This window comes from Eptesicus fuscus, chromosome 9 (genome assembly GCF_027574615.1).
Source record: "Eptesicus fuscus isolate TK198812 chromosome 9, DD_ASM_mEF_20220401, whole genome shotgun sequence".
NCBI classification, from domain to species: Eukaryota; Metazoa; Chordata; class Mammalia; order Chiroptera; family Vespertilionidae; genus Eptesicus; species Eptesicus fuscus.
This window is the reverse complement of record NC_072481.1, coordinates 29,528,286-29,539,058: the sequence shown is the minus strand read 5'-3', so window position 1 is coordinate 29,539,058 and position 10,773 is coordinate 29,528,286. Positions and strand designations below refer to the sequence as shown.

Below are 10,773 nucleotides of genomic sequence, written 5' to 3'. Positions count from 1 at the left end.
GGGAGTTACCTTGGATGTAACAGAGGATGGTGTAAAAAAAAAATGACAATGGAGTCAAATGACCTGGATTCGAACCTCAACTCGGCCACTTTCCAACAAAGAACCTGGGTAAACGACTAGACCACTGAGTTTCCCCCCAACACTATAGGATGAGGATAACAATATCTACTTAGCACAGCACCTGGCATATACTAGCACTTTTTTTTTTAATGTCCCAGGTGCTGCTCCAAATATTTAAATGCGTTAAATTAATTTAATATCACTTCAACTCTAGGAGACATTATCCTCATTTATAGGCACTGTAAATTAGGAAAATGAAGACAGTGAGGGTCAGAGAAATTAAATAACTTCAAGTTCACAGAGCGAGTGGGGTGTTCAGTAAATGGCAGCAATGACTGCTCTGAGGCAGCAATGCACAGGACAGAGTCTCCAAGATCCCAATTATGGACTGAGGGGTTTCTGCATCTGGACTAGCTCCAATCTTATCCCCTTAATTGTAGCAAATTACATAGACAAGTCAGTGTTATAGAGTTAACATTATATATTTATTTTAAGTGCCATTCATGCATATCAATTCTGGCAGCAACAATTCTAATGACACTTGGGATATTTCTTTACAGCACTAAACAGTTACAAAGAATGGGGTGCCGTTCATCATACGGGCAAAATATGAAATCGTGCAATAGCAAAACTGTAGAAACATTAAAACACTGACTGTCCAACAGCAGTACAGAGAGCAGATTGTGTTTGCACAAAAAGCCAATGCATTTTCATCACATATATACAATATAGATATGTACACATCACCCTCTGAATGAACAATATCAAAATACTCTATTCCATTTGAAATAATCCCGATTGATTCCCTCCCACTTCAAAGGACATCTGAAAGACACGTATTTACAAGTACACACATGAATACATTTACATTTCAAAAACTACCACAAATGCCAGTCGGATTATTCTCCTGGACAGAGTATTCCCATTTGATTATATGCATTTATTATTCTTTCCCCCAAAAGTCTTCAGTCAATTTAAGCCCAAGACAGAACTTACTCTGAATTAATAACTACCAACTGAAATGGCCACTAGAGGGATGCTCTGCACCTCACCAGGTAGCCCTGCCAGGCCCGGAGCCCGCTGAGGCCGGCCTGTCCTGGGCTCCCAGGTCACTGAATCACAAGAGTGGGATGGGTCTGGATGGAGGCTCTGCCTCCAGTGCCATTCTTGGTAAGTTTAAATTCTTATAAAAATATTGATTACTGCAAATCAGATTGCCAAATAGGAAATTAGCTTCACACGATTTGAAAAATCTTCATCAGTGGTTTCTACTCAAATCATTCAATATAAGAGACTGCATTCCAATACCCAAATTGTTTAAAGTGCATTTTGCTCCCCAAGCAATTAGAAGTTTCAAAACAGTCATTTTGGTATCTAGAAAGCAGTGACTTGAACAGACTATTGAAAATCTCTCTCACACACCCCTTTATCAAGCGTTTCCTCTGCAGGTTGCTATCTCATCTTGCCTCTGATCCATCTAAGAGGGGCCTGTTGGCTGCCTTGACAGAATCCTCTGATTTCCACCGATCCAAGGGGCTGGAACTGAGCTTCCTTTTCATGCCAAGCAGGGTCCAAAAAACAGGAACATAAAGCCCTTCCTTTCTCCCCATCACCAGCCTTTACCATGGCTGGCTTCCCAGTGATTCACTCAAGGCAACACTCCATAAAAAAAAAAAAAAAAAAATGCTCACACTTTGTTCAAATACTCTCACATACACACACGTATAGAAACAAAGATGTATGTTCAGTTCAAGTAGAGATTATTCAACCACAGAATCACTAAGCTAATTAAAGTGATTTAAGCATGGCTGACAGAGATTAGAGATGCTAAAAAGCCACCAGTGAGCAGTTACTACTCCTTGATTTGATGGAACATATTTTCCCATTAGAACTGAAAGAAATTCTGTTTTTTTGGCCTAAGGAACCAATCAAAATCTATTCATTTTTAAAAACCTCATTTCTTTTAGAAAACTAAGACAATCCATGCAAAGTAACTGTGATATGAATCAAAACAATAAACAAACAACAACTAAGAAAAACCCCTAAGAGGCAGGTTGCATTTCAAAGACAGTAACCAAATGTCATGCAACCTCAGAAACACAGGACAACAGACACAGCAGGCCACTAACAATACATGTGTGTCCATCCTCCTGTCAGTGTTTTCTAAATGGAAAGATAGTGAATGGGAACACTTGCTTTATAAACAATACCCTGCCGTTTGTTGCCCAAATGAATGGATTCAAATTCTAGAAAGAATCCTATTTAGCTAATATGTTTCAATCAGCAGGAATGCTAAGACAGAGAAATATACTCACATGGTATGAGGAGTGATGGTCACAAGAATAACACAATCTCTCTGATTGTCTTATCTGTAAACTCTTATCAAGAAAAAATTTCTGTGCTTTCAGATACCCCATTTCTCCTTAATAAATCCAATTAGAGCTGAGCATTCACAGAAGGTAGCAATAAATATTAAAATAACACTTTTGAATAATAAATAAGTGGAGATAGCAATCTGTTTAAAGAACCAAGTAATGACCAGCTTCTAATCAATCAAATAAATTTTAAAGCTATTATAATGCAGACTTAGGAAAACAGACACTGACAAGGTACAACATAAATTCTACAATCCCCAAGCATCAAAACAAGTTTGGTCAGTTCTCAACGTGCCCCTTTGACTATCAGAGTATCAAACTCTGGGTTTTTGACTTACTAGGAAGAACTCAATACCCACATTTCTGAAAAGATTAAATAAAGGGAACTGGGCTTTGAAAAAAATCTATTTCCTTTCAGTTGCCCACATCAGTTAAAAGCATCCTGCAGAAAATAGCCTAACAAGGAATAAAAACTCACAGTAACTTTCTTTTCAAGATCTAATAATCCAATTAGAAAAAAATTGAAGCCTTTCAGTAAATTTTGTACATATATTTACACATTTGTATCTATAAACTGCTTGCAGCAAAACAGGCTCTGTCTGAAAAATCAGTCTGGCACTTGTGGTCAACATCAAATTGACACAAATATGCAAAAGCTGTTTAAATCACACAACAGTTAGGAGCTACACAGGAGAGCTGGCAGGAGACAAACATGTAGTACTTGTCTGGGTCAGATAAAAGCAAAGTTATCCAGCTAAAATCTTTTTGATTGTCTTCAAAAGAAATGTTTATAACATTGGTAAAGTGATTAGCAACTTTGTTTTCTCAACTGGATTCTCTTAAACCTTTCCCTTCACTGCACAGAAAGGTGACGCTGGGGTCTGGGGTCTTGCAGAAACAAGCTCTACACAATTGAATCCCAATCAAAGTCATCCTGGATGTCATCTGGAGGCAGAGAGCGCCGCATCTGGAAGGCTTGGGAAGGCATCATGTGCTGCTGGTTCATAGCTCCGTGGTGGCCTGGAAGGAAGCAGGCAATGTCAGTAGTGACGCAGTACTGAAGAAAGGAAGAAGTAAATGAAAACCTACCGAGCACTTCCCATGTGCCCGGTACTGACACATTATCTCACTAAAACACCCAGAAGTCTTCTACGAGGTGTCTCTTATATTTTCATTTTATAGATAAAAGAGACTGGGTTTAAGAGAATGAGCAAGTCACCCAAAGTCATACAACTAGTAAGGAGAAGAAATAGGATTTGAACTCAGTTCACTTGACTCCAAAACCAACACTCTTTCCATTACACCAGGCTGCAGCAAGAAAGGCATGAAAGGAGTGGTGGAGTGCTCAGTGCTGAGTGCTGACGCTGCCATTTCCCTCACAGTCTGTTCTGTTTTGGTAAGTTTCAGTAACACGAGTGGGCTCGCTTGGGAATGGTAAATAGGAGAATAATGTTAGTATACCACTGAAGTCACACTGTGTCAGTTTACTTCCTCAGCAAGTTAATTTTTGTGCCACCAAGTAACAGCAGGTGAACACAGAGGACATGCACACGGCTGAGTGCAGTAAGCCCGGAGGACACCGCAGATACACCTGCCTACTCTCCCCATGCTCCCCGCTTCTTGGATCAGTGTGGCCATGCACTATTTGTGCACCCCAATTTTGGTGCATTCTGCCTTTATCTCCATAGCTTTGACAAACGGCCTTCCAAACCAGATTCTTTCTTTAAAAATAATTTTTATTTATAGAATTTATTCTTTTACTAGGAATTAAACACGTTCTTTAACGGTTGTAGAATTTTTAAAAATATATTTTTTATTGATTTCAGAGAAGAAGGGAGAGGGAGAGATAAAATCATCAATGATGAGAGAGAATCATTGATTGGCTGCCTCCTGCACACCCTCTACTGAGAACCGAGCCCACAACCTGGTATGTGCCTTTGACCAGAATCGAACCTGGGACCCTTCAGTCCCCAGGCCAACGCTCTATCCACTGAGGCAGATCAGCTAGGGCTGTTGTGGAATTTGTACTGATTATAGTTTTTGTTAGTATTCTGAATACAAAGTTTCAAGAAATCTGCTGCTAATCTTATTTTTCTCTTAAACCCTATAACTTTTAATGTACAATTTTATAAAATGCTAAGGTTTTCAGTATATCACAGGATAGCAGAAATGCCTGTACTTATTTATTTTTAATGTATAAATTTCTTACTATCTGCCAGGCACTAATGTAAGCGATTTACATACAATCCTCATTTAATTCTCTTAACAAGGCTAGAAGTTAGGTAGCGTTATTAGCCCCCTTTTACAGAGAGGGAATCTGCGAGAGGAGAGTTAGGCAGCTATCAAGTGTCAAAGCACCAGGGACTCAAACCCTGGGGATCTAGCTCCAGAGTCTTAACTACCTTGTTTTACCACCTATAAGTTACTGGTGAGCACTGAGGACAGGGAACACATGTCACTTAGTCCCAATTCCTCCTTCACTGTTGCCTGGCACACAGTTCTTTTGGGGTTTTAAACCCACTCCTCCACATTACCATTTATCTTTTCCTCAAGTAGTCTAAGTAAAGGGAGGTGTGGCATATAAGAAAAATCATGAACTCTGAATCCAGACATCAAAGCTTGAGTCTTGGTTTGGCCGTTTGCCAAACTGGTGGCTCTGGGCAAGATATTTCCCCTTCTGAGCCTCCATTTCCCCATTTAGATAATCCTTAAGACCCCTTCTACCTCTAAAAATGTGCTTCTACTGCCCCACTAAACATAACATCCTACATTCAGGAACCTAGGGGGGGAAATTTATGGACTAGTAACTCCTGAAACTTACGTCCTCTATAAGGTAATTCCCTGGGAACTACAGCTGGGGGAACTTCATCAGAATGAATATATAGGAGCTAATCAAAGTAGGTTCTTAAAACCTGAAGTCTATCAAAGTCAAATAGCCTCAAAGAGACTTAAGACACCAGGACACACTTTATGCCCCAACCTCTTAGAGACAGGACAATAACTAGAATCATAGATAGTATCATGGGCTAAAGGAGACTTCAGGTCATATGGTCCAAACACCGAATGACACCTAAATCCTTTCACCAGCACTGGAGCCAAGTAGCTCTCGAGATTTTCGTGCCCTGCCCACTTTAGCACAGAGTTCATTCCCTCTAATGGCAGCCTCCCTCACTGTTAGGACAGCTCAAGCTTTTCAATATTAAGTTATGAGTACTAATTGCAACACATCACATCCCAAAGTACCTGTAATCGTTGTTCCTGGAGTGCTGAGTGCCTGTGGGATATGAGGATAACCAGGAGGTGGCATCACTGAAGGAGGGAGATTTTGCCTGGAGTCTAAGTATAAATTTCCTAATCAGATTTAAAAAAAGAAAAGAAAACACATTACCATAAGTAAAACAAATCAAGCATTAAAGTTTTAATAGAATTGCTACCTAAAACTAAATTAAGCTGGTAAGGTGAGGAAGAAAAGGGAAGGAAAACTTACTCCTTTCAGATGCTAAACCTGTCAGGGTGGTGCTGGCTTTTTATCACAATGCCAGAGTTGGGTGTGAGTCCACTGGTACTAATTCTGGCACTGCATCTAATTCTCTATAGCTTGTAGACAAGTTATATTTATTATTGTTATTACATACCTCATTATAGTGCAAAGGCATTTTCATCACTTTATCTAAGCCTCCCACTAAGCCCACATGAGGGTAAAACAGGGATTATCTCCATTTTATGCATGAGGCTCAGAAAGGCTAAGCTGACTTGCTCAAAGACACACCAGTCTGGCAAGGCTAGGGCTAGAATCCAGATCTCCTAACTCATTGACTCTTTCTACTACTAACAGTTGTCTCTATATTGTCCAGATTTTCTCACCCTCAAAACAGACCTATGGGTGCCCTAGCTGCTTAAAGTTCTGGAGGCACAAAGTCACAGGAAAGATTTGCACAAAGTAAAAGAACTATAACAGGCAAACGTGATTAAAAATGTATTATTTAGAAGTGTGGAGATGGGTAACATAGACCTCATTTAAGTGGCATTTCAGAAGGTTCTTAATATATTTTTCTTGACAGGAACTATCAAGTATAATAGCTCTAAAATGTCAATTATGTTGCATCCTAATGCAAAATAGAAAGGGAGGGAACAACGTCCTGTGCCCTCCCCCATTAACTCCTGGGGAAGAAAACCATACACTGCTCACATTGTGCAGAGCATCTGGAATTCTGGAAAAGCAGGTTCCCCACTATATTCTAGTGTTTCACACAAATTACATGTGTATTCTAGCAATGCTGTGGTCAACTAGAAAAGAGCAACCATTTCCCAGAGGAAACTTAAAGGGAAAGAAAACTCTTCCTTTTCTATTCAAGGCAGGGCACACTATTTGGCCACTCACAAGTATTTGCCTGCCCCTGGAAAGTCCTCTTTTACTCATCCTTAGGAGCTCAAATCACAATAAACAGACAAATTCTGATTTTTATTTTTAAGACCAATCTATTTTTACATTTCATTTTTACATTTCTCTTTTTTGGCTTAGTAGTTCTTACCTTAAAATGGGAAAGAGGGTGGGAATTAAGAGAGAAATTATGGCAATAATTCCATTAAACAAAAAGCCTTAACTTTCTGAAATTAATACATTCCTATTAATTAAACAAATAGCCTTAACTTTCTGAAATTAATACATTCCTAACACTTTAACTTTCAGAGAGAAATTTTCATTACTCTTCATTTTCCCCATGTTCTTACTACAGTGTGAACAACTTTCTAAGCAAATTAACTTCTAATGCAGTTTCCAAAAATTTTTGAGATCCTTTAACATTTAGAATGTAGTTATGAGAATTTAAAAAATCTAATCACACAATATATTTATTTATTGAAAGCAGACATCTGTTGAATGACCAGTCATTCTAGAAATATTATGTGCCAGGCCCTGCTTTAGCTACTAGGGATACTGAAATGAAAAAAAACAAACTCCCTGTCTTTTTGGAGCTTATTCTTGGTGGAGGCAGAGGGGGAGGCAAACAAAGTTAAATTAAATAATATGTTACACATGCTACGGAGGAAAGTAAAGCAGGGAAGAGTGGACAAGGATTGATGAACAGGAGCTGTCATTTAAATAGGATGGTCAGGGAAGACATCACTTGAGTAGGTAATCTTTGAGAAGAAACACGAATAAGATGAGGACATGACTCAGGGGTCTACTGGGGCAAGACCACTCCAGACAGAGAAAAGAGCAAGGCCCTGAGGTATGTGAAGTGTGCATGGTATGTTCAAAGAACAACAGGGAGTCTAGTGAGGGTGGGGAGGTGAGCATAATGGGGGACCAGATTTTGTAGGGCCATGCAAGCTATAGTAAGGACTTTGTATTTACTGAAGAAAAAAAAAAAAAGGACACCAATGGAAGGTTTTGAGCAGAGAAACTGATCAGATTTCTCTGTCTAATAAAATCCCACTTATCCTACAGAGTCCAGTTAAATGTACCTTCTTCTATAAAGCTTTTCTATCTGCCCAAGACAGTTAAGCAAGCCCCTTTGTCTTATTCCCACTGCCCTATGGTAAAAGTATAGTCCTCATCATACTGTTTTTATTATTTATTTATTTATTTATTTATTTATTTATTTATTTATTTTTAAATATATATCTTGATTTCTGAGAGGAAGAGAGAGGGAGAGATCAAAACATCAATGGTGGAGAAACCAAGATGGCGGCATAAGGTAAACACCTATACTGCTGCCTAGCACAACAATTTCAAAATTGCAACTGGAAGACAGAGCGGACATCGTCCAGAACCACCGGAAAGATGGCTGAGTGGAAATTCTACAACTAGAAGGAAAGATAAAAGGACACTGTAACCCTGAGGAGCTGTGGAGGACAGGTGCGGAGGCCCGCGCGCGGAAAGGGCGGGCGGCTGAATATGCGGCTGGCAGACTCGCGGCACTGACAGCCGGCAGCAAGCGCGCATGGCTAGCTTCCTCGTTCGGGAGGGAAACAAAACCTCCTGACTGCTCTGAACTCCAGTTCTGGGTGAGACTTTTGGGTACCCAAACTCATTCAGGGAGAAACTGGACTGTCTGGCAGCAGGCGAAACTCAGAGCAGCCTTCTCTCAGAGGTGCGTGCAGCCATTGCTGCAGGACACTGAGACATAGACCTTGTAGGGCGGGGCTACCAGGAAACCAAGGTGGTATGCTCAGCCCTGAGACTCCGCCCCACCCAAGCTGAGCACAGAAGCTCTCCCGGCGGAGACACTGCTGATCCTCACAGCCAATTGGCCTGGAGGTCAACTTCCCCCAGTGATACCAACAGCAATCAAGGCTTAACTACAACAAGTCTGCACACACAACCCACAAAGGGGTGCACCAAGAGTGTCCACCTCAGGTAACTGGGGAGGCTGAACCACTGGGCTCTGCTAGGACATCTAGCACGCAAAGCCACTCCATCAACACAGGGAAGCAGCTAAAATGCGGAGACAAAGAGGCAGGCCACAAATGAAGGAAATGGACGAAAGCAAAAGACTGAATATAGAGTTCAAAACCACGGTTATAAGGTTTTTTAAGAATTTCCTAGAAAAGTCCGATAAATTTAACGAGAACCTCAAGGATATGAAAAAGGATCAACTAGAAATTAAGCATACACTGACTGAAATAAAAAATATTATACAGAGACCTAAAAGCAGACTAGAGGATCGCAAGAATCAAGTCAAAGATTTGGAATATAAAGAAGCAAAAAACACTCCTCCAGAAAAGCAAAAAGAAAAAAGAATCCAAAAAGTTGAAGATAGTGTAAGAAGCCTCTGGGACAACTTCAAGCGTACCAACATCAGAATTATGGGGGTCCCAGAAGAAGAGAGAGAGCAAGATACTGAAAACCTATTTGAAGAAATAGTGACTGAAAACTTCCCCCACCTGGTGAAAGAAATAGACTTACAAGTCCAGGAAGCGCACAGAACCCCAAACAAAAGGAATCCAAAGAGGACCACACCAAGACACATCATAATTAAAATGCCAAGAGCAAAGGACAAAGAGAGAATATTAAAAGCAGCAAGAGAAAAACAGTTAGTTACCTACAAGGGAGCACCCATATGATTGTCAGCGGATTTCTCAACAGAAACTATGCAGGCCAGACGGGAATGGCAAGAAATATTCAAAGTGATGAATAGCAAGAAACTGCAACCAAGATTACTCTACCTAGTAAAGCTATCATTCAGAATGGAAGGTCAGATAAAGAGCTTCACAGATAAGAAAAAGTTAAAGGAGTTCATCACCACCAAACCAGAATTATATGAAATGCTGAAAGGTGAAGAAGGTGGTGAAGAAGGTGAAAAAGAAGAAGAAGAAGAAGGTGAGGAAGAAGAAGAAGAAGAAGAAGAAGAAGAAGAAGAAGAAGAAGAAGAAGAAGAAGAAGAAGAAGAAGAAGAAGAAGAAGAAGAAGAAGAAGAAGAAGAAGAAGAAGAAGAAGAAGAAGAAGAAGAAGAAGAAGAAGAAGAAGAAGAAGAAGAAGAAGAAGAAGAAGAAGAAGAAGAAGAAGAAGAAGAAGAAGAAGAAGAAGAAGAAGAAGAAGAAGAAGAAGAAGAAGAAGAAGAAGAAGAAGAAGAAGAAGAAGAAGAAGAAGAAGAAGAAGAAGAAGAAGAAGAAGAAGAAGAAGAAGGAGGAGGAGGAGAAAATTAGGAACAACAAATACGTTATCTATCAACAAGTGAATCTAAAAACCAAGGGAATAAAAAATCTGATGAACATAACAGAATCAGGGGCATAGAAAGGGAGTGGACTGACAAATCTTGGGGGAAAAGGGGAGTGTGGGGTGCGGGAAGAGACTGGACAAAAAGCATACACCTATGGGATGAGGAAAGTGTGTGTGGGGGGGGAGGTAAGGGCAGAGGGTGGGGTAGGAACCTGGTGGAGGGGAGCTATGTGGGGAAAAAAAGAGGAACAACTGTAATAATCTGAACAATAAAGATTTATTAAATTTAAAAAAAAAAACACATCAATGGTGAGAATCATTGATTGGCTGCCTCCTACACATCCCCTACTGGGGATCAAGCCCACAACCCAGGCATGTGCCCTTGACCTGAATCAAACCTGGGACCCTTCAGTCCGCAGGCTGACTCTGGCTCTATCCACTGAGCCAAACCAGCTAGGACAGTATTTTTTTTTTTTTTTTTTTTTAAATAAACCTGTCTCACCTATCAGGCTGGGAGCTCCTTGAGATTAAGGCCTATTTTAAAGTCACTTCTTTATTCCTAATGCTCAATAGATAGGTACAGGAAAATTATAAATAAATATTAGCAAATGAATTCAATACCATCTTAAAGGATTACATACTATGACTAAGAGAGATTTATTCCTGGAATGCAAG

General features: G+C 40.0%; 1 protein-coding gene across 4 annotated transcripts in view; it reads right to left on the bottom strand.

Annotated features, from left to right (window-relative positions):
• Positions 1-737: 737 nt before the first annotated feature.
• The window catches only part of FOXJ3 (forkhead box J3), a 129,648-nt gene continuing 119,612 nt past the window's right edge, over positions 738-10,773 (bottom strand). For all 4 annotated transcript variants that reach the window (XM_028160248.2, XM_054720446.1, XM_008151288.3 and 1 more), the window contains 2 exons: positions 5,679-5,786; positions 738-3,455 (listed from right to left, as the gene is read on the bottom strand). In XM_028160248.2, the coding sequence (XP_028016049.1) occupies positions 3,340-3,455; positions 5,679-5,786 (224 nt within the window). In that variant the 3' untranslated portion in view covers positions 738-3,339. The remainder of the gene's footprint in view (positions 3,456-5,678; positions 5,787-10,773) is intronic.